The following is a 21,723-nucleotide window of genomic DNA, read 5'->3' as shown; positions in this document are numbered from 1 at the left end:
TGCCTGTTGCCATGACGGCGCGCACAGCAGCAGATCGTCCAAATATGCTGACACTCTTAGACCCATTATTCTCAGCGGTGTGAGCGCTGCTTCCACACATTTGCTGAAAACCCTGGGCGCTAACGACAAGCCGAAGGGGACTGTCAAAAACTCGTAGGCTGTGTCTCGATAGGCAAACCTGAGGAATTTTCTGTGTGCTGGGTAGATGCTTATGTGAAAATATGCATCTTTCAGATCGACTGACGTAAGCCAGTCCTTGGGACGAATAGTTTGAGATAACGTCTTTAAGGTCAACATTTTGAACTTGTATTTCCTGAGGTGTTTGTTGAGGTTCCGTAAATCCAGAATAGGACGGAGACCCCCCCATCTCTTGGGAATCACGAAGTACCGGGAGTAAAAACCCTGATGGCTGTCCTCCGGCGGCACAACTCGAATAGCTCTTTTGCTCAATAAAGAGGCTATTTCTTCCTCCACAACCTGAGCTGAGTCCCCCTCTGCTGCTGACATTAACACACTGTTGAAAAGTGGAGGTTTTACAGCAAATTGCAGACGATAACCCCGGCTTATTGTGGATAAAACCCAGGGGTGTACTGCGCATGCGCGCCAGCTCTCCGCCTGAGCAGCGAGCGGACCGCAGCAGCTCTCGTCCACTAGCAGCGCGGCGGCGCCCTCTAGTGGTGGAGCTGGGGACTGCAGCTCTGATTTGGACAATTTTGTTTTTGTGTGTGTTTTTATTTTCAAACATAGCTGTGCCCTCGGCCCACTGCCTGGATGCACAGGGAACGTGTTTATTATTTCCATAGCACACATGTCTTTTGGAAAACAGCCCTCTGCCCTCTGTTGTAACCCCGTGGATGGAGGGAGGGAAACTTTTCTGTGAGGCACTGGGGGAACTGGTGCAAACTTCACATTTGAACTGGTCATTATAGAACTTGTGAACAATTTCCCTGTCCGACGCCTTCTCTTGGCTGGAGGGGGAGAAAATGACCGTTCTCTTTGAGGGAGGATAGAAACAGATACTCCGTGAGTGCTGTTGCTCATCCCTTCGTCCTGAACCTGACGAAATACTAGGTTGCCCGCCGTTTCTTCCCTCCCTGAGGGTTTGCTGGATGGTGTCTGGCTGCAGCCACTGCAAAGGAAGGTTTACCCCTCGGCTGAGCTGGCTTAGACTGTGGCTCAGAACGCTGAGGCTGAGAAGGTCTGGGGCTTCTAAAATCTGACCGACCACCCCCTTGCGGGGCTTCAAACCTGGGCCGCGGTGGTTGAGGAGCCCTAACGGTGGATCTACGAGGGAGGCAAGTCTGGAACGCCTCACCCTCCTGCTTCTTTTGATCGCACCGTTCTCTCATAGCAGTGACCGATGCCCCAAAAAGGGCTTTGGGCTCAACTGGAGCATCCAAGAAGTCTGCTTTCTCTCTGTCTGACAGCCCTGACAGCCCCAGCCAGAGAGCTCGCTCACCGACCACTGCCAAGCCCATGCTGCGGCCGCAGCTCTGGACTGCACCTCTGGAAGTTCTCAGGTTGAGATCTGCAATAACACAAATCTCTTCCCAGAGGGCTGGGTTTGGTGACCCAGCATCCATTTGCCTCCCCATCTCCTCCATAAGCTCTGCCTGATAAGCAGTGAGGAGAGAGGTGGCATTAAGAGCTCTCACTGCCAGTGCAGAAGAGCGATAAATCTTCTGAAACACTGAGGCCGTTAGACGATCAGTGCGTCCTGGCAGTGAAGCTGAAGCAGAGGAAAAAGCTGTCCTGCGGTTAGGGTGGAGATGATGTGCAACTGACAGCTCGACAGGAGGGGAATTTGACATCCCTAACTCCTCCATTTTATCCACATCCAGCCTAGAAAATCCCTTTACGGGAACTCTGTGAGAAAATGGCTTTGTCCCAGAAACGTTTCATCTCCGAAACGCACGCGGGGACCGCTGGAATGAGCTGCTTAGCTGGTGGGGCACGTGACGGCAGTCTCTTGCCATCATAGAGATCTCTCTCTGCCCCCTGGCCCGTCTGCTGTGATGGCCAGTCTATGGAGAGTTTAGCCGCCGCCCTCCGGCACATTTCCAGCAGGTCGAGCTCCGCCTGAGCCGGGGAGGGTGAACCCTCGCTTAACGCGCTGCCTGGCCGGGATGGATTTGGCGGGAGGATCGCATCTTCGTCATCATCCTCACCATCGTCCTCTAACAAACGAGCGATGGCCTCGTCGTCCTCGTCATCCTCCTCTCTCACATCCGTAAGTCCTACGGATCCAAAGAGGGGAGGTAGTTGCGGGGAGAATTCATCCATGTATTCGCCCCAGCTGCAGGACGCCTGAGGCTGTTTAGCCTCCTCCGCGGGTGGCGGAGAAAAGCAGGGATCTCCCTTGTTAGTGGCCGCCACACGCACTCTTCTCTCTAACACCCTCGACGGGAAGAGAGAACAGTGAGGACAGCCCTCGGGGTTAGCGAGGGCTGCTTGTGCGTGTCTCACCCCCAGGCATGCGATGCATAAAGGATGAGGATCCTTGCCCGAAATCATCGAGCCGCACGCACACGGGCGAGACGTTTCTGCTTTCGGTCCGCCGTTTGCAGAACTTGAAGTTGCCATAATAATAGTATCTAAGCTCACCGCAATGTGCGACTCAGAATAAGGGAATATCTAAGAGAATTCGCTGTAACGCGTTAATTCTCTTAAAGTATACCAGAATCAAAATAACACTGTTACAGTGGAAAAAGAAAACCCGCTAACAAAATAGCTGCGTTCAGCGACGTACCTTGACGGCTCGTCTCAGAACCGTTAAACAACTATTTTAAGACAGGTCCTACTGAAGGATAGCTTCCAATTTGATCTTCACGGGGAAGAGATCGAAGAATGAAGTGGGGACCACTGGCAGTGGTATATATGTGGGGAGGGGGACTCCCGCATCACTGTCGTGATTGGTCTGTCAACTGACAGACGTGGTGTAATTGGTACTTCCAGATCTGTCACGCCCAGAGGCGTTTCCCATAGTGAGATACCGAGCGAATGTTTGAAAGAGAACCGTTAAATGATCTGCTAACTCTTGCTTGCAGGTTTTGGTTCTGGAGAAGCTTGTTATGCCTTTCATTCTGATGATGCCAAAGTATATGCGGAACCCATGTTTTCCAAACGACTGCACAGCACCCTTCAGCTACAAAAACGTCCTGAGTTTGACCAACGACAGCACATTGTTCACCCAAGAAGTCAGCATACAGAAAACCTCTGGAAACCTGGACTCTCCGGAGGCAGGATGCAATCATGCAAGCTGCTGTCTGCACGGTGGGTCGAGTTCAACATTCCATAAATGCCACAGACCTACGGGCAAAGTCTCCGGTACATGTTAGCACATGCAGTGTTGTACGCGCCCTGTGAATGGTTGCAGAACAACTACTTTCTTTTTGTTCCAATAAAATAGTAAAAAAAATTCAAATGGTAAATCCTACCAGTTTAGAAATCCTGTAGTTGAATACAAATTTTCAGATTATGTATACACAAAATTGCTTCATCACCATGTAGTCAACATGATTGACACACTCTCATTAATCATTCTTATTGAGTCATAAGAAGCAGCACGCTACTGAACATTAGCTACTGAACATGTTTGGACAAAACCTGACCATTTGAAGCTGAGTTCTGTCTGCTTTGTTTTGATTGTTCCTCAGAAAGATATTGGCTGGAGGAATGTCACTCGTCTCCTCGTGTTTTCCACGGATGCTGGATTCCATTTTGCTGGAGATGGAAAACTGGGTGGCATTGTTCGTCCAAATGATGGGAAATGCCATCTTTCCAATAATATGTACACCATGAGCCACTACTTTGTAAGTGTGAGTTTTACAGATAGATAGACAGATAGACAGGCAGGCAGACAACTGGAAAAATCAGAGTATGTCTTTCATTTGAGTTATTTTTTTTCAGGACTACCCCACCATCTCTCAGCTAGTAGACACACTGAGTGACAACAACATTCAGACCATCTTTGCTGTGACAGAGCAATTCCGGGCTCTTTATGAGGTCTGTGCATGCATGTAATATATCTTCTCCTGATTGCAACATCATCTCATGATTTAAGCATCAATTTTTATCTCAGATTATAGTCTGTGTTGATTCACGTTGTATATGTGTGTGCACAATAGGAGCTCTCTGCTCTAATCCCTAAATCTACAGTGGGGACACTGTCTACCTCCTCTTCCAATGTCATCCAGCTCATCATTGATTCATCATTGATTCCTATAATGTGAGTTCAAGTTATGCATCAGATGTCTTTCAAATGTGAAGTAATGGTTGGCTGTGGTAAGCTCTAGTTCCTCTTACGGTTCAAAAGCTTTAGAAACTAAAACTGCTGGTTTTTTTCACAATTCACTTTACTGCCAGTTCCAATGTTTTAAGGTTGTTCATAATTCATAGTTCTTAAAGTGCGACCCACTGGCTTGGTGCATAAACCACTAAGACTAGTCTTACAAGTTAGACATCAAATGATTTTCTTTAAGACTGTTCATTGCTTTTTTAAATCAGTTACATAAAAACATAGATTCGTCTAATTTGATGCCAAAAAGTAAGACTGACTGCCACTGATTTACTGGGTCATACTAAAACTTAAGGCACTGTCTTAACATAATGGCTATGTTTATGCAACCGGCCCGAGAGAAAAATTGTAAATAGATAAAAAAGTAATAGTTGACCCCAAAAAGAAAGCTTTAAAACAGTGTTTTTTCCTGGGAAAGTCAAAGTGTCTTTCAGGAAAGGACCATCAGGCCATTTACGCCGGGACCCATCAGAAGAGGCAAGAAGAATTAAAGACAACCCTTCACTGCAGGACAGGTCAACACCTCAAAGAGAAGACCTGGTCAAGTCGAATGCCCGTTCTGTTGTGTTAAATAGAGGAGGGGATGTCTCTGACAAGCAAGAAGTGTTGGAGGATGAAGAACTGGAGAGGATGATGCTGAGTCTTTCTCCAACAAAATATCTCACACATCTGAGTAAGTAAATCATGTGTCAGAATCTTTATGACATATAAAATTGCACATACTGGAGAAAAATCATTCAAATTATAATGCTTAATTTTTAGGATCATCTGCAGCCATGGGATCCACAGTATTATCTACAACAGGTTACTTTCCACATCAGTTTTGGAGGTGTATTCCTTTACATACAGACTTATCCTCCATTTCTGATTTGTATTATCTTATTTGTTGTTTTGGCAGTGTTCTTGCCTGTTCTGAAAAACATGTTCTTTTGTTCTAACTACTGTTAAGGTTTGAATATACCAGTGGTGAGGGTGAGTGCACTTCATGAATTGTATGCATGCTATTTAAACTGTTTTTATTTGTTGTGAAAAGTGGACTGTTTGCTTACAGACATTTGAACATTATGTGCATTACTAGAATAAATAAAAGAATAAATAGAATAATATAATAAATAATTATTCTAGTCATTCAATGTAGTCAAGACAATCAAATGCATATCATGTTCATTCAGTGTTTTAATGTTTTTAATTTCCTCCTTGTGCTTTTCCTTGCAGGTCTACCAAAAATATTGTATATTATTATATTGCATTTTATTTTAATTTTTTTTTAAAAGTTTATTTATTGACTTCCATTGTTATTTTATCTTGCTCAGATTTGAAAAAACACTTAATGTTAATTACTGTTACTATTAAACTCTGTACATAATTATTTAATTTAAACTTTAAACTTAACTTTAGATTTTATTATTATTGTTGTTGTTTAATCTATCATTTTAAATTGTTCAATTTATTTCCATTTGTTTTGTCCTTGTTTGCATTGTATTTTAGTATGTTTAATTTTATTGACTTATTGCTCAAATGTGTAAACACTAAATAATAATAACTGTTAATATTGAACTCTGTACATAATTATTTAATTTAAAATATTTCTTGTTTTTTCCTGTGTTCTCCACAATTTTAGATTTTATTATTATTAATGTTGTTGTTGTTTAATCTATAAGTATTTAATACATTACCTTTTTCAGTTTTATATAATAATATGTATATATCTGTGCTATAAATAAAACAAAACTCTCTATTTGGTGTTTATTGGTTATATTTCATATATATTGGATTTCTGTACATAGTTATACAAATATAATGTGAATATCTCAAATAAAGGTCTAAAACATTATCAAAATGTTCTTTTCAATTACTCACATTCAAATGTTTTCTATATTAAAGATAACTATACCTTATTATAATGTAAAGGTTTATTAAGTTAATTGCACATCTTTTACATCCGACACAAGAACAAATATTACAAGTTTTATTTTATTTTTGTGCACAAAGTTCTTTCATTATATGTTAATCGTACTTAAAGTGTATCTAGATGTAAAAATTATTACCAATTCATTTTATGGTATTTGTGGCCGAGACGGGAATCGAACCTCTAATTTGGTGTATTATTTCTGGCCCGCCTCCCTGGAATTTTCTCCGTTCCTATTGGCTAGCAGCGCTCTACACCTACGTGCAGCTGGCCGCCTATAGCCTATCTGTCAAAGGTAACTTGCCACCTGTGGAATTAAAAATGTCTAGTTCACTTTGTAAATTCAAGAAAATGTTGAATAAATTGCTAAAAAAATTTTTGATAAATTATATAAGTATGTGAAATATTTAAACTATTCAATTAATGTCCGAAATATTGTAATATACAATGTAATATTGTATGCCTGTTATCAACCTTCCAGAAAAATCAGTAAAAACTTCAATAAAAAAAAGCCATTATTGTTTTAATAAAATAAATATAATAACACTACTTTCAATAAAATGCGAAAAAAGGGTGTTTTTCTTCATTATTTATTTATTTATTTATTTATGATATAAATTAACTTACATCTTCACTAAGTGAAGTTCACTTACGTTTCTACAAGTCGAAAACCAACATTTCTCCTTTAAGAGAAAACGAAAGTAAAAGTGCCCCAGCACAGACGGCTAACACAGCACTTAGACGTGTTCATTTGACGCACCTTCAAATTTAATATTTATTTTTGTACTCTGTCGAGTATTATTTGTCTGCTCAGGTCCTTTACGCGTCTAATAGTATCAGCTTACCAGGGATTAGTATAGATTTGACTGGTTTTCGATTTAGGCTTTTCAACATTTTTCGCGGCAACAGCTCTGTCGCCAACAACAATGATTTCCATTGCTGAATTACTCACAGAATTCAGAATAGGAGCAAAATAGATTAAGCTGGTAAGTGTGCTTCACTCTGACTTATCTGACTTCACGTGAATTATGCTAGTTATGAGATGAAGTAAAGCGTGATTATGTTATGCCTTCATTTTTCGTCATTAGAAACTTGACATGCTTCGACACTTTCCCCAATCCATTCTTTTCGGTGTTTTCAGAGAGCAATATGTTTTTAGGTAACGACATTTGTGTGGATAAAATTTTATTTGTAATCTTTTCTTTCAATTGTGCCTAGTCAAAATGAAGTAGTTGACAGCCTACAGTAGGCCTAGGCCTACTTCCTTGTTTTCGTGAAGCCATTATTTACAAACGCAGTTAAGTTTTGCATTTGGTTTTCAGTAGGCTGTACTTTGTAGTAACAAACTACTTTTGCACTAGACAACTAAATAAATATAGCCAGGCTATAAGATTTGACAGTTTTACTGTACTGTACAGTTTTGTGTTTACAGTAACGTTACTTTAACTGGATTTGCAGAACCTTTGTGTGTTTATTTTACAAATAGCCACTCTAATTAGTTTCATGTTTGTATCTCATGTAATAAAATAACTGTTTGTTACCATTGTGTGCTGTGTACAACCATCCATTATTACATAAGAATAATCATACTTATTTTTCTGTATCAAAGGGTGAAACCAGATGAAGCCCCTCAGCACTGCAATATCTGTCTCTAACGAGCAATCAGACGATGGATCGATCTATTGTGTTCAAAATGGAACCTCTAGATTTATGGAAGAGAAGTATGACAATTTAGATTGATAAACCAGTTTGAGATCAAATGACACAACAACTCTATTGAACCTTTATACTATGGTCTTGCCTAAGTTGTTATGACAAGTTTTAAAGAGTTTTAAAGCTACACTATGTAAGTTTTGGCCCTCTAGCAGTTTATAATTTTTTTGGTAATAATTATGTGAGTTGGACTTCAGCGCTGCAATTCTATGTGGATGAATCTGAAGGTTTAAGGCGTGCCTGTATGGCCATGGTTACAGGTGATCATCTTATCAGAGTGAATGTTACTAACAACTAGCCTATTACATCCACCCCTCACTCTTCAAAGGAAAATGAAAAGGATGAATATCCTCACACCCTCCACCTACAGTAGCCAGCAACCATTTTTTAATTCACACGTGTCAAAATCTGTGCAATATGTCCCGACACCTCTAATATATAAATCATTATTATAGGCTTACCATAGTGACTCAAGGTAAGGCAAATGATTGGAATTAAGGAGATGTTGTCAATTTCTAACAATACAAAATGTACATGGTGTAGAAATATGAAATATACTAGAATATATACTAGAAATATGCTAGTTTATGAATAGATGTTTTTTTAGTATATGTAGAGGATTTGTATAACCTTCAATTACAATAATATTTATGCTTGCATTTAAAGGTATAGCGGAGGATTTTCCCCAATTTTAGAAAAGAACCGCCCTCTCCACTTTTTGAAAAAATGCACATGCGCAACACTCTACCTGCTCCCGAGAGGGAACGCCTATTAAACGTGTGCACGAGAGAACATGCACGAGCTAATCATAGCTTACATTAACTTTTACTAGCAGTGATTTTAAATGGATTTCTCCAAATAGCATGCCAAACTTTACCTGTCAAGTAGAAACTTCACGACTGAGGCATCAGTGGGAAGCCCAACCTGTGTTTTGAGCGCACGCCATCGTGTGAATCGTGTGCACGAGCACGTACGACGGCCTTACGTAAACATATCACCAGAATGATTGACACTTAGGAGGACCAATAGTTTTGATGATCCACCCGGAAAAAGAAAATCCTCCGCTATACCTTTAATGGACTCAACCATTTCAACGTTTACTAGACACTTTTGTCTCCATGTACCAAAGGGCAAGACCAGATGAAGCACCCTCTCCAGCACTCTCACTCCTGTCAGCAAAGAGTGATCAGTCAATGGATAGACCCATTGCCTTCAACCATGCAGCACAAAGCTACATGGGAGAGAAGTATGAGAACTTACATTGTCAGCTCAGGAGGTTGAAGATATTGTACTTATTGTACAATAAAGAAAACAAACAATTTATTAGCTACAAAACTTCTTGTTTGGCTTTGCATATCTCTTGTCCAATGTTAAACTGGTTTTGTTTCACCTCCTGCTTTCTAGGCTGTTAGAATCTGTAATAATTAATAATAAGCTCTCATTGTTCTCCAGGTACCAAAGGGTGAGACCAGATGAAGCAGCATCTCCAGCACTCTCACACCTTTCTATGAAAAGTGGTCAGTCAATGGATCGGCCAATTGCATTCAGCAACGAAACACCTAGTTACAATGGGTATGAAAATAATGAGAATTTACTTTTAAATAGTGTTCTTGTAGCATGATAAAGGAAATAAAAAAGTTTATTAGACATACAACTATCCTTATCTTAGGATATGTTGCATATTTCTTAGCATATGTTGTATATCTCTTTTACATTGTTAAAGTTTAATTTTCTGTCTCCTCCTGACAGTCTAAGACCAGATGAGGCAGCATCTCCTGTAACTTCATACTTCTCTTTAAAAAGCAACCAATCAATGGATCGACCGATTGCATTCAAAGACAGAACTCAGCCTTACAGTGTTAAACGGTATGAGAATTTGCATTCTTTGATCAGATATGCATGTGATTGTCGTGTGGCTGTAATATAAATATTTAGTAGTCGCTACCTATACCAGTACAATGTCATGATCCTCTATTAATTTTAATAAAATAAAAATAAGTGTAACCAGCTGTAACTCACCTGCCTAGAAGTTTCTATGAATCTTTTAGACCTTGATTAGTGGGATCAGGTGTGTTTAATTAGGGTTGGATCTAAACTCTCCAGGAACTGATGATGCGTCTTTTTGTGAAGAAAAAGTACAAACTTTTGAGTGTGTAGCAAAAGAGTAGGCAAGCTTTGGGACATACTACTTCGTCATCTTTAACGGACAGATCTGTTGCGTGCATCCTGTCACCATAAACTGCCCTGTCAACCATCTCGTCACAGTTAAAATCCTCCATTCAATCTAATTTAATTTCCTACCGTTTCAGAGAGAAATGTAGTTGCATGTTTATCTGCCAGTTGTGGGTCTTTCATGCGGAGACTCTCCTCATGTGTTTGCAATATGAATGTAATGATGCATTTAAAAGTTAATGGCTAAACATATCTTCACTAAAGTTCACAATGCTGCTGCAGATGCAATATAATGTAACCCCTGATGCCTAAGAATAGCTACTCTGACCACATGAAAAACCAGATGCCGAAGATTAATATTATGACCGCATAAGACGCCTTAAACTATAGCTATAGTGACTGCATAAAATGCCTAAGACTATACCTACTCTGACCGTTTCAAACGCTTAAGAATTATAGCTCCCTGAATGCATTGGTAACCCCGGATGCCTAAAATCCTCGCTCTGAGTCAGACGACGCCTCGCCCCCTATGAACACTATCACTTGGGAATAAAGGTCTCTAGTATTCCACTAACCTGCTGCACAGCAGTAACCAGACAGACTCAAGACAATGCCTTTGAATATGCTTTAATCTCTGCCAGGACGATCTTAGACCAATTTCAGAGAGCATCCCCCCAACCAAAAGAGAACAACCATTTAATAAGTGCATGGCAAAGGTGACATAACATTCATTACATTATTTTCTCTAATATGATTGGTTCTTCATATGTGTAAGCAGGGCTCCAGACTAACTTTTTTCACCTCCGTCCTGGAACCGTCCTAAAGTGAATGTCAACCGTCCCAAAATAAACATGTTGTTTCTGTACTTTGTTATTATCATCTATAGTTGTTAGTTGTTAGTCACATAACAAAAACACCATTAAAATGTTTATGATATATAGTATTACATTTATTTAGCTCCATTCAAAGTAATTATCTGTAAACAGGTAAAAAACAGATTTAATAAAAAATAACAGGAGTGTATGCTTTTTTGTATTCATGCAGAATTCTTCTTTTTTTTTTTTTTTTTACATATACGAAAATTAAGATAAAAATACATACAGCTCAAAACGTTTTGGAATTGGTTGGATTAAAAAATAACAAATAAATACTGGTGACAACATATCTCAAAAATATCATCATTCTTTATTCTTTCAAGCAGCAGACATATTTATTTGTATGAATTAAATATAATGAATTATTATTAAAGCTATTAATGAGCAGTGAATGCTTTTCTCTTTTTCTTTTGTTGCTTGATCAATACACAGACCGCATTAGGTTTATTACCCACTGACTACGTTTACAAGCTGTCAATATCCGGGTTATGGTCGGGTTAAGGTCACTATTTGGGTTTCTGAAACATTCGGAATAACCCGTTTACATGCGTGAGCAGAGAGAGTTACTCCTGTATACATGGAATTTGTAATCAGTTGGGAATATCCCGATGTAAACGGTGACGCACGGTTAGCGTCTGGACGTACGGACAACCTTAAGACGCAATATGCGTCATTTCCGATTCTTCTTCCTGTATCCAAAGACAACAACAACAGCAGCAGCACGCGGATAATGAATAGTTCGGGGCAGATAGCGATCGCGTTTGTTTGCGCTTTCCTCCTCGCTCCAAAAGTGTGTTGCTGTGCTGCGTCTCGCCATGTTTACTTCTTGTTTACTTCCGGTATACTGCACGCGGGTTTCTGTATGCGCCGTCTCTACTCAAAAGACCAAGATTCCTTGCGAACCATAACGTTACTGAATACAGCTCTTTTTTTGCGTCGTCACTCTTATTCAGAAATATATGTCTGCTCTACTCATTCTCCCAGGCGTTTACATTTTTTTAACGTTTTATGAGACATGCAGCGCATGTCAACCCGTGTGCCGCTGGGTAGATCAGCACGTTACAGTACAAATGTGCGCATCTACCACAAACGCAGGACATCAGTTCTGACTGGATCGCTTCCCAAATCGTCACTATCTAACATTTTTGTCTAGTTTTTATTCGTTGACGAAAATGTCAATAGATTTTCGTCATGGTTTTTGTCATTCAAAACTAGTTTTTATTTAGTTATCGTCTCGTTTTTGTCTGTGAAAATAAGCCATGTGATAGATGTACCGCGAAACAAGTCTCCGGGTGAGTAGCCGGCCAGTGATATTAACTATAGTAACAGCATGAGAAGACGCGCTCCGTTGTAGTCAGCGCTTGGTCGGTTAATTTTGACATTTTCTAAGTAAGTTACCCTAATAGAGTGCCGAAGTTATGACGTCATTTTGTAGGACAACCCGGAAGTTAGCGGCGCATGGGTTCCCTCGATCAAAAAGCTATGCATTTTCCCCATTGACTTTTGGAAAATCGCAAAAAATAAGATCTGTGTTCAACAAAGAGTTGTGACCCTTACACGTTTTGTCTATCAAGATAATCTTTACAAGTTAATCCAAAATGTATACATTTTGAAGCCTAAATAAAGCCGTCAGATATAAAATGCTAACGGTAGGCTATAAACGGACTACAGCACACCAGCACACCATGGTCACGGATCAACGTCATCATCAAGCTTCCTCAAACTTTATTTAAAAAACACGCTCGCTCATTATGATCTGCGCGGTGTATGAACCGTATGAACCTATTTTTACAGTCTATGGTATGAACACTTATCCACTTTTTCATGAGAAATATTGGCCATTCGTTTTTTCCAAAAATGTTAGAAACTAATTTTGTTTATGCGTGCCTCTCTGAGATTTTTTTTATCCTTTGTTAATGTTTTATTTATTAGTTTATTATTTTGTTAGTTTATATAAACCTTAATATTATTTTCTTTGTGATTAAGATTATTATGCCTGATCATTGTGCCCCAAATAAACTTTAAAGATTATCTTTCACTGTATTATGTTTGATTGTATGTTTGCATACCATTTGCTAATTCGCCAGGAAAAAAACGCGCTTTTACCATCTCAGAAGCACTAACGTTAGCTATGGCCGTATCAATTTCCAATTTTATGTCCTTTTTCTTAGACGATAGAAAAACTATAGATCGAGGAGACACAATAAAATCACACAATAAAATATTTGTATTAAATTAGAATGGAGTTTTTCAGCATTTACATTAATCTTCTTCATTGATCTGTCCACGTTTATATAGCACATTAAATATAGTTAACACTTACTACTAAAATAACAAAGATTAATATCATTGTTACCTAATGCCTTAACTACCGGTAATGCTGTTTACAAATACAATCATATTATTATAAGTGGGTAAAAGCCAAGTTCACAAATATCAGGGTGCAGGACCCATCCTTTCTATAATTATATCCAAACAAGTTACAATAAAAAGTCAATAAACCAGGTATTATTTTGAATATTTTAATTAAACACATTTCTCGACGTAACGTTAGCCTTTAATAAAACTGCAGCGGATCTAATCTATTAAACAGTGGCAAAGTAAACAAGCTTTTAGATATTTTAAGAGAAAGACAAAAGGTATTTTAGCTGTTGATTTGGTTATGAAAAAACGTTTATTCTTGCTACTGCTAGCCTTTTTTACTCCATCTGACCGTCAAAGTAACATTAGCGTGTTAAGCAATATGCACCATTAAAGTTTCGTCGTGGCCACATTAAGGCAGTAAATACGGTGTTCACATGGAAATCATCGTTGTGTGAGCTTACCTTACGGCACGAACCCAGAGTCTCCGCTGGGTAACATCGGACGGAAAACGGTAAAACGAGCATCTTTCATTCGACGACTTGTGGTTGCAACTCGGGACAAAACAAAACACCATTGACATTGTCTCTCCACAGAAATAAAGAACTGGTAATCGGTTACCTTAATATCACAGAATTCTGTGTACAACAATATTTGGAAAAACTACAATTTGAAAAGACTAAGTATATAACGTTATGTATATTAACTGAAAGGTAAACTTCTAAGAACGTGAAGCTGAAACGCGAGCTAGTGAGATATTTCATGTTTGTCATGACGTCTAAAGTCCCCGCCAAAGGATGTAGTCCCTTTTAGCAACTTGTTAGCAACCACCGTTTTTAAGACACAATAAAGTTTTAAAAATCACAAGCAGGTTATAACTGGTGTGTTTTATGTCATAGATCAAAACGTGAAAATATTTAGAGGCTTTGTTAACCACAGACCTTATTTCAGGCGATTTAGCAAAAACCCATTCAAAAAACCCGTAGACTTTAGGGCGAGGGAACCGGAAGTGCTAAAATGCTAACTCACTTCCGTGTTTTGGCCTACAAAGTGACGTCATAACTTCGGCACTCTATAGGCTAGTAATAAATGAACACACATACAAAAATGTATTTCGTCCTGTAGGCGTCCTAGAGAATATTTCTGTTCGTCCTAAACACATTTTCTATCGTCCCCAGGACGATAGGACGCCGTTAGCCTCGAGCCCTGTGTGTAAGTCAGCAAACCCTCCTCTGTTAAGCCTTGTTTATACTTTTGCATGGCAACACACTGCAAACCTCTAAGCTACTAAGAGAAACAATGTGAAGTTGACCGTTAAGTCACTCACTGATTTGATTTACTGGCACATAGACAAAGAACATCTGACTGTACATGAATCATTATCAGAAATCACTGGTCACAGATCAGACATTAGAATTAACACAGTTACTTACATGTTGTCGCATTACTGTCGAGTCCACACTGTAAAATAATGTTAGTTGCTGCAGTCTATTTACAACAACAACAAAAAAAAATGTTTAATTAATTGAATGAATTGTTAATTATTTATTTTTTATCTGTTTGAATACATGATTCAAGGACTCAGTTATAAAGATTTCACTTGTTTCATTACTGGATGAATCAGCATTTTTGAACAAATCTTTTGTATGAATGATTCAATGACAAATACATTTTTTAACAGTCACTTGTCTCCACCTACTGGTGTAACAATGTAATCGATACAATCTTTATTTGAAGTATCAAGTTACTTTCAAAAGGTGATTTACTCTATTTTGTTCACTTCTGTGTGAGATGGGGGAACTGGTTGTCTCCCTCGGTTGCAAGGCTATAGTTTGGGTTTGGACATTGGGGGGTTAAAGTGTGAACCGTTTAACGGGGTACCAGGAAATGCTCCCTCGTGAGGTTTATTTATTATTTATTTATTTAATTCAATTCAATTCAAATTTATTTGTATAGCGCTTTTCACAATACATATTGTTTCAAAGCAGCTTTACAGAAAGTGCATTTCAGAATTGTACATAGAAAAATACAGTTAGTTAATCATGTATTGATTTAGGGCATAAACATATTGCCAGCGTCGAGTCGTCTCTTCACAGGCGTCGAGTCGTCTCTGCACGGGTGTTGGGGCATCTGTAGTTTCCATGAGAGGCTGGATACAATAGACTAGACGGATTTCAGAAAAATGGCCTTCTATGAGAAGTGAGGAGCATTTATGGGTACGAGTTGGGAACCGGCCTACCTTACATATTTCAAGGGTGCTGAGTCCAAAAAAAAATGGTACCCAAGCGAAATTTTGAGGTTTTTACCTTCTAATTTGCATATCAAAATGGCCGCCAAATTGCCTATCTTGCTCAGTCGTTGGACCATTTTCCCCTAGTTTTTTTGTAAGTAGGCAATAAAGATGAGGAAATTAAGTTTCTAAAATGATAGTCAAGGCTCAGAGCAAAGATATAATGGAGGCTCACTGCCTTTTTTATGTATATATATATATATGCAAAATACCAACTTTTAAGGTGAAATTAAGCATTATTTGTGTCATTTTTAAGGCCGACATACATGTTCAATCAATATCACTCTTAAATGTTCCCAGTGTATATATGATATGTGATGTATTCCATATTCCATAATAACTAAGAAAAACACCATTGCAAGTTGTCTGAGATTTTATTTTTTTATGCAAATTAAGCATTTGTTCTCTAAATTCTAATACAGGAAAAACCCAGGTGAATAGGGAAAAAAACACCATGAAACTTCCCTTTAACAGATCTACAGATCACATCTTGTTTCTGTATATTTTTGCTTCCGTGTCTTTGAATGGCGCATATGACGGCCTGTTTCATTTACCACACACACACACCAGGGTTATAATCGTTAACGAAAACTAACAAAAAAAACGGAAACTAGGTGGGAAAAAACATTGTCGTTAACTGAAATAAAAATAAAAACGAGGCATTACAAAAAAACGATAACTAACTAAGTAAGGGATAATGTATAGATAGGTGGTCGTTATAGCGAATAACAAGCCCGACAGGCTGAACGGGACCCCGGCGCGAAGCGGAGGTACATTTGGTCCGTACGCAATGTACGGTCGTACGTAATGTACGACCGCCTATCTATACATTATCCCGCTTATTACATGGCTACAAAATAAATAATTAAATAATTAATTTGACAAATTATTAATTTATAAAGGAGTTTATTGATTTAAAAACGATTGTATTGCTTCCGCCAAAAGAAAATAGTATATAATAGTGGTTGGCAAAACGAACTAAAATAAAATAAAATTATAGAGTAAATGTCCTTAGTTTTCGTCTTTGTCAATGTCTTTAATTTTTTAACGCTATTTAAAACACGCAGCGTATTTGTGAGATGTAAATCTCACGACCAGATTTATGAAATAAATCTCTTTTCCGCGAGATATTGAAGCCAAAAAATGATCCTTAATTTCGTATTAATGTAAAACGCGTTGCAGCAGCATGCAGACATAGGCGAGACGGCTTGCGTGCCTATTGGCTGCTCTGCGGCAACTGCACCAGCCTATCGAGAGAGGGCCTCATGACGTCAGATCCAAAAGCGCCCTCAGCGTCACGTCCCGCCGAAACGGACGTGGCCAGGGCCTATAAATATAGCTCGACGGGCTGGATAATCTGGTTTTTCATCGCCGAAGCGAACCAGAGCTTGTTGCAGGCACGGCAAGATACGCAGTACTCGTTCCCTCTCTAGAGAGAACCGAGGTTACGTTAGTAACCGAGTACGTTCTCTTACGAGAGGTTCTCTCGTACTGCGTAATATCTTACGCTATGGGGAACACAGTGTAAAACGCTGTGCGTGCTGAGATCCAACACCAAAGTCCCAAGGGCAGGTGCCCGGGGCTCATACAGTGCAAAATCATCAAGGACTCGCAGAGAGTCCAGGAAGAGAGGCTACAATAGCATCATTCCTGTAATAAACAGCATCCTATACGGAGCAATTATAATGATAGTGTACCATACAGCCAGGGCGAAAACTCGGCCTAGTCTGATGAATATTGAGGGTCTTACACACTGCCCAAAGGGTTGCATGATCTAACAGCGAGCGTTGCTCAGGCAGTTTCAGTAATCTGGGCCGAAAGCATCGGGGCAGACAATACTGATCTATTAGACCGAAAGCAGCCTGCAAGGCAGGAACCTCTAGGTTATAAAACCTAATAAATGTAGACGGGGAGGCCCAGCCTGCCGCCATACAGATATCTTGCAAGGCAATCCCACTAGACCAAGCCCACGACGAGGCCATGCCTCTCGTGGAGTGCGCTCTAACACCTAACGGGCACTGCAAGCCCTTAGAAGCGTAAGCCAGCGCTATAGCATCGACTATCCATCTGGATAGGCTCTGTTTCGACACGGCTAGTCCCTTAGAACGTCCGTAGAACGAGACAAAGAGCTGCTCTGTCTGTCTGAAGACAGCCGAGCAAGACACATAAGCCCTTGACGCCCTGACCGGGCAAAGGAAGCTTGCGTCCTTCTCCTCATTAGAGACCGGCAGGGCCGACAGGGAAATCACCTGAGCCCTAAACGGTGTGTTGAGGGATTTAGGAACGTACCCGTGTCTTGGCTTGAGTATGACTTTCGAGTCATTTGGCCCGAATTCCATACACGACGCGCTCACTGTCGCTTGCAAGTCCCCTATACGCTTTACTGAAGCGAGAGCCAGAAGAAACACTGTCTTGAGAGACAAATGTTAGATGTCTATAGATTGTATTGGCTCAAATGGGGCACCTTTCATGGCCTCCAGAACCGTAGAAAGGTCCCACATACTGATGGAGGTCTGGGAGAATTTAACCTCTTAGCTCCCTAAGGAGGCGGATGACCAAATCATTCCTTCCAAGTGACTGGCCAAGCGTTGGTTTAGTAAACGCTGCTATGGCTGCCACGTAGACCTTGAGCGTGGATGGGGTTCTGCCCCTATCCAGCAGCTCTTGCAGGAAGGAGAGAACCTTCGCCACCCCACAGTCCGGGGGTGATATGCCACGGGCTGTGCATCAACTAGAGAACACAGACCATTTCGAGGAATAGAGCCGTCTCGTAGAGGGGGCTCTAGCCTGCGTGATTGTGTTTAATACTCCCACCGGGAGGTTAGCAGGTACCTGTTGATGGTCCATGCATGCAGGGACCAGAGCTCCGGGCGAGGATGCCAGATCGAGCCCCTGGCCTGAGAGAGGAGGTCCCTCCTCACTGGTATTGGCCACGGGGCAGTGTCTGCCAACTGCATCAGAACTGGGAACCAGGTCTGGTTTTTCCAGAGTGGAGCCACAAGCAGCACTGAGTATCCGTTTTCCCTGATTCGCTCTAGCACCTGAGGCATGAGCGTGACGGGGGGAAAAGCATAGAGCGGACGGCGGGGCCAAACGTGGGTCAGCGCGTCCCTGCTCTTGGAGAAAAACTCCGGACAGTGAGCGTTTTCTTGAGATGCAAACAGGTCTACCTCCACTCTGCCGAATGTCTTCCACAGCAGCTGGACTGTCTGCGGGTGTAGAGACCATTCTCCTGCTGGAACATTGTTCCTGGACAGTCTGTCTGGTCCTATATTTAGAAGGCCTGGCACGTGCGCCGCTCTCAGCGAGCGCAGGTCGTGCTGAGCCCATACCAGGAGGCGTTCCGTCAGCCTGTAAAGGTTTCGGGACCTGATACCTCCCTGGCGATTTATATAAGCCACCACTGACATGTTGTCTGAACGGACCAAGACGTGGTGTCCTCTTATGTGGGGACCAAAAACGCGTCCAGGCATTTCCAGGCAGTTTACATGCAGAAGCTTCTCCCGTTCTGACCACTGGCCTAAGAACAGTCTGCCCTCGAGCAGCGCTCCCCATCCCGAGGTGGAGGCGTCCGTAGACACCACCTTCACACTCGAGGAAGTCCCCAGGCTTACACCTGACTGGTACCAGTCGGTTGCTTTCCCAGGATTCAGAGCTGAGATGCATTTCTGACCGACCTTGAGACGAAGCAGACCGGAGGTCCGCGCTCGGCCCGGTACTCGCGCTTTCAGCCAGAACTGCAGTGGGCACATGCGAAGCAGACCCAGCTGAAGTACTGACGATGCTGAGGCCATGAGACCCAGCGTTCTCTGAAATTTCCTGAGTGGGACAATAGCGCCACAGCGGAAGGATTCCGTCATGCGCTGAATATTCAGTGCGCGCTGTGGCGATAGCTGCGCTGTTATAGACAGCGAGTCCAGCTCTGTGCCCAGAAAATATATTTTCTGACTGGGAGACCAATTGACTCTCAGACCCAGATTCTCGAGGTGTTCGAGTAAAATGGTCCTGTGCTCTATGAGCTCTGAGTGAGAGTACACTACCAGGCAATGGTTTGGAGAAATGCTCACTATGCCACACCTGAGCTTCCTTCACCCTTGGACATGGGATGGAAACATGGCGGTTCAGGACTACAGCCCATTCTTATGTCACAGAATCCAATACCTGAAAGTTGCCTGGAAATGATCCTGTGTACCTGTAAAAAACAATGCACAACACGCCAGTGCAAATGGCGAAAATCAGGGCTGTTATGCACTGCAATGTGTGCATGTCAGAGTGATGACCAATGTCCTTGTTTAAATGTGGAGTTGTAGTCCTCAAGTATACCAAGGCAAGGGGTAACCAAAGAACTTGGAAAAGGACTGCAGAAAGAAATACTAATCAAAATGAAATTCCAAAGACAAATGGCACACAAGCAAACTAGAAAGGTATAAAAACAATTTACCAAAAACAATTTACAGAGGGAGTGAACTACAGAACTAAAAATCTAACAGAAAAAAGCAAAGCAATTAAGCTACAAACATGAAAGAAAATATACAGAAACAAGATGTGATCTGTAGATCTGTTCAAGGGAAGTTTCATGGTGTTTTTTTCCCTATTCACCTGGGTTTTTCCCATCTTAGAATTTAAAGAACAAATGCTTAATTTGCATAAAAAAATGAAATCTCAGACAACTTGCAATAGTGTTTTTCTTAGTTATTATGTAATATGGAATACATCACATATCATATATACACTGGGAACATTTAAGAGTGATATTGATTGAATATGTATGTCGGCCTTAAAAAATGACACAAATAATGCTTAATTTTACCTTAAAAGTTAGTATTTTGCATATATATATACATAAAAAAGGCAGTGAGCCTCCATTATATCTTTACTCTGACCCTTGACTATCGATCTAGAAACTTAATTTCCTCATCTTGATTGTCTACTTACAAAAAAACTAGGGGAAAATGGTCCAACGACTGAGCAAGATAGGCAATTTGGCGGCCATTTTGATATGCAAATTAGAAGGTCAAAAACTCACAATTTCGCTTGGGTACCAGTTTTTTGGGATTCAGCACCCTTGAAATATGTAAAGTAGGCCGGTTCCCGACTTGTACCCATAAATGCTCCTCACTTTTACTTTTTGGGTACATCCCATCTAGACTACAAACTGGAGCTGACGATCTGTATTTACCTCGGGACTAGCGTCGGGACTAGCGTCCCGAGATAACAACAGAAAAGCAGATGGGAAATAATTAGCGTAGCTGCTGTTCATAATATTAATGCATTCAATCTGATTCAACTGTAGTATAAAAGGTAAGTATTATGTGAATGCTTGGCTAAAGAGATGCGTCTTTAATCTAGTTTTAAACTGGGACAGCGAGTCTGAGACTCGAACAATATAAGGAAGACTATTCCAGAGTTTAGGAGTTAAATGTGAAAACGCCCTCCCTCCTTTAGTGGACTTAGATATCCTAGGAATGACCAGAAGCCTTGAATTTAATGATCTTAAAGAGCGCGATGGATTGTAGGGCGATAGAAGTTCCGTTAAATACAGGGGAGCTAAACCATTTAGGGCTTTATAGGTCAGTAGTAATACTTTGTAATTGATACAGAACTTTATAGGTAACCAGTGTAGAGACGATAGAATCGGTGTTATATGATCATATTTTCTTGATCTAGTAAGAACTCAAGCGGCTGCATTTTGGACTAACTGTAGCTTGTTTATTGAGGATGCAGGACAACCAGCTAATAAGGCATTACAGTAATCTAGTCTCGAGGTCATGAATGCATGAACTAACTTTTCTGCATCAGCATATTACATAGCTTAGCAATGTTTCTAAGGTGGAAAAAGGCTGTTCTTGTAACATATGAAATATGATTTTCAAAAGACAAGTTGCGGTCTAATATAACACCCAGGTCTTTTACTGTAGTGGATAAAGTAACAGGACACCCTTCTAAATTAAAGTTGTATTGTAAGAGGTTTTGTGGGCAGTTTTTTGGACTAATAAGTAATACCTCCGTTTTATCTGAATTTAATAGCAGAAAATTACACGTCATCCAGTATTTTATATCTTTAACACACTCTGTCAATTTAGATATTGAGGCTTTAAAGGCAGGG

General features: G+C 40.5%; 2 protein-coding genes across 2 annotated transcripts in view; both read left to right on the top strand.

Moving 5' to 3' along the window:
• Positions 1-3,249: 3,249 nt before the first annotated feature.
• On the top strand, positions 3,250-4,978 carry LOC311296874 (integrin beta-1-like; the record flags this gene model as incomplete). The annotated part of the gene is made up of 5 exons (XM_084418858.1): positions 3,250-3,273; positions 3,657-3,812; positions 3,910-4,005; positions 4,128-4,228; positions 4,732-4,978. Exons 1-5 carry the CDS (start codon positions 3,253-3,255, stop codon positions 4,976-4,978), a joined length of 621 nt encoding a protein of 206 aa, XP_084274984.1. The 5' UTR covers positions 3,250-3,252.
• Positions 4,979-6,898: 1,920 nt separating this feature from the next.
• LOC311297099 (uncharacterized protein) overlaps positions 6,899-21,723 on the top strand; it is a 79,361-nt gene continuing 64,536 nt past the window's right edge. The window contains exons 1-5 of the mRNA XM_084419212.1: positions 6,899-7,192; positions 7,816-7,927; positions 9,049-9,165; positions 9,372-9,491; positions 9,669-9,785. Coding sequence (XP_084275338.1) covers positions 7,827-7,927; positions 9,049-9,165; positions 9,372-9,491; positions 9,669-9,785 — 455 coding nt within the window. The 5' untranslated portion in view covers positions 6,899-7,192; positions 7,816-7,826. The remainder of the gene's footprint in view (positions 7,193-7,815; positions 7,928-9,048; positions 9,166-9,371; positions 9,492-9,668; positions 9,786-21,723) is intronic.

This window comes from Rutilus rutilus, assembly GCF_951802725.1.
Source record: "Rutilus rutilus genome assembly, chromosome: 9".
Taxonomy (NCBI): domain Eukaryota; kingdom Metazoa; phylum Chordata; class Actinopteri; order Cypriniformes; family Leuciscidae; genus Rutilus; species Rutilus rutilus.
The sequence above is the reverse complement of the archived record's forward strand: the minus strand, read 5'-3'. Positions and strand labels throughout refer to the sequence as shown.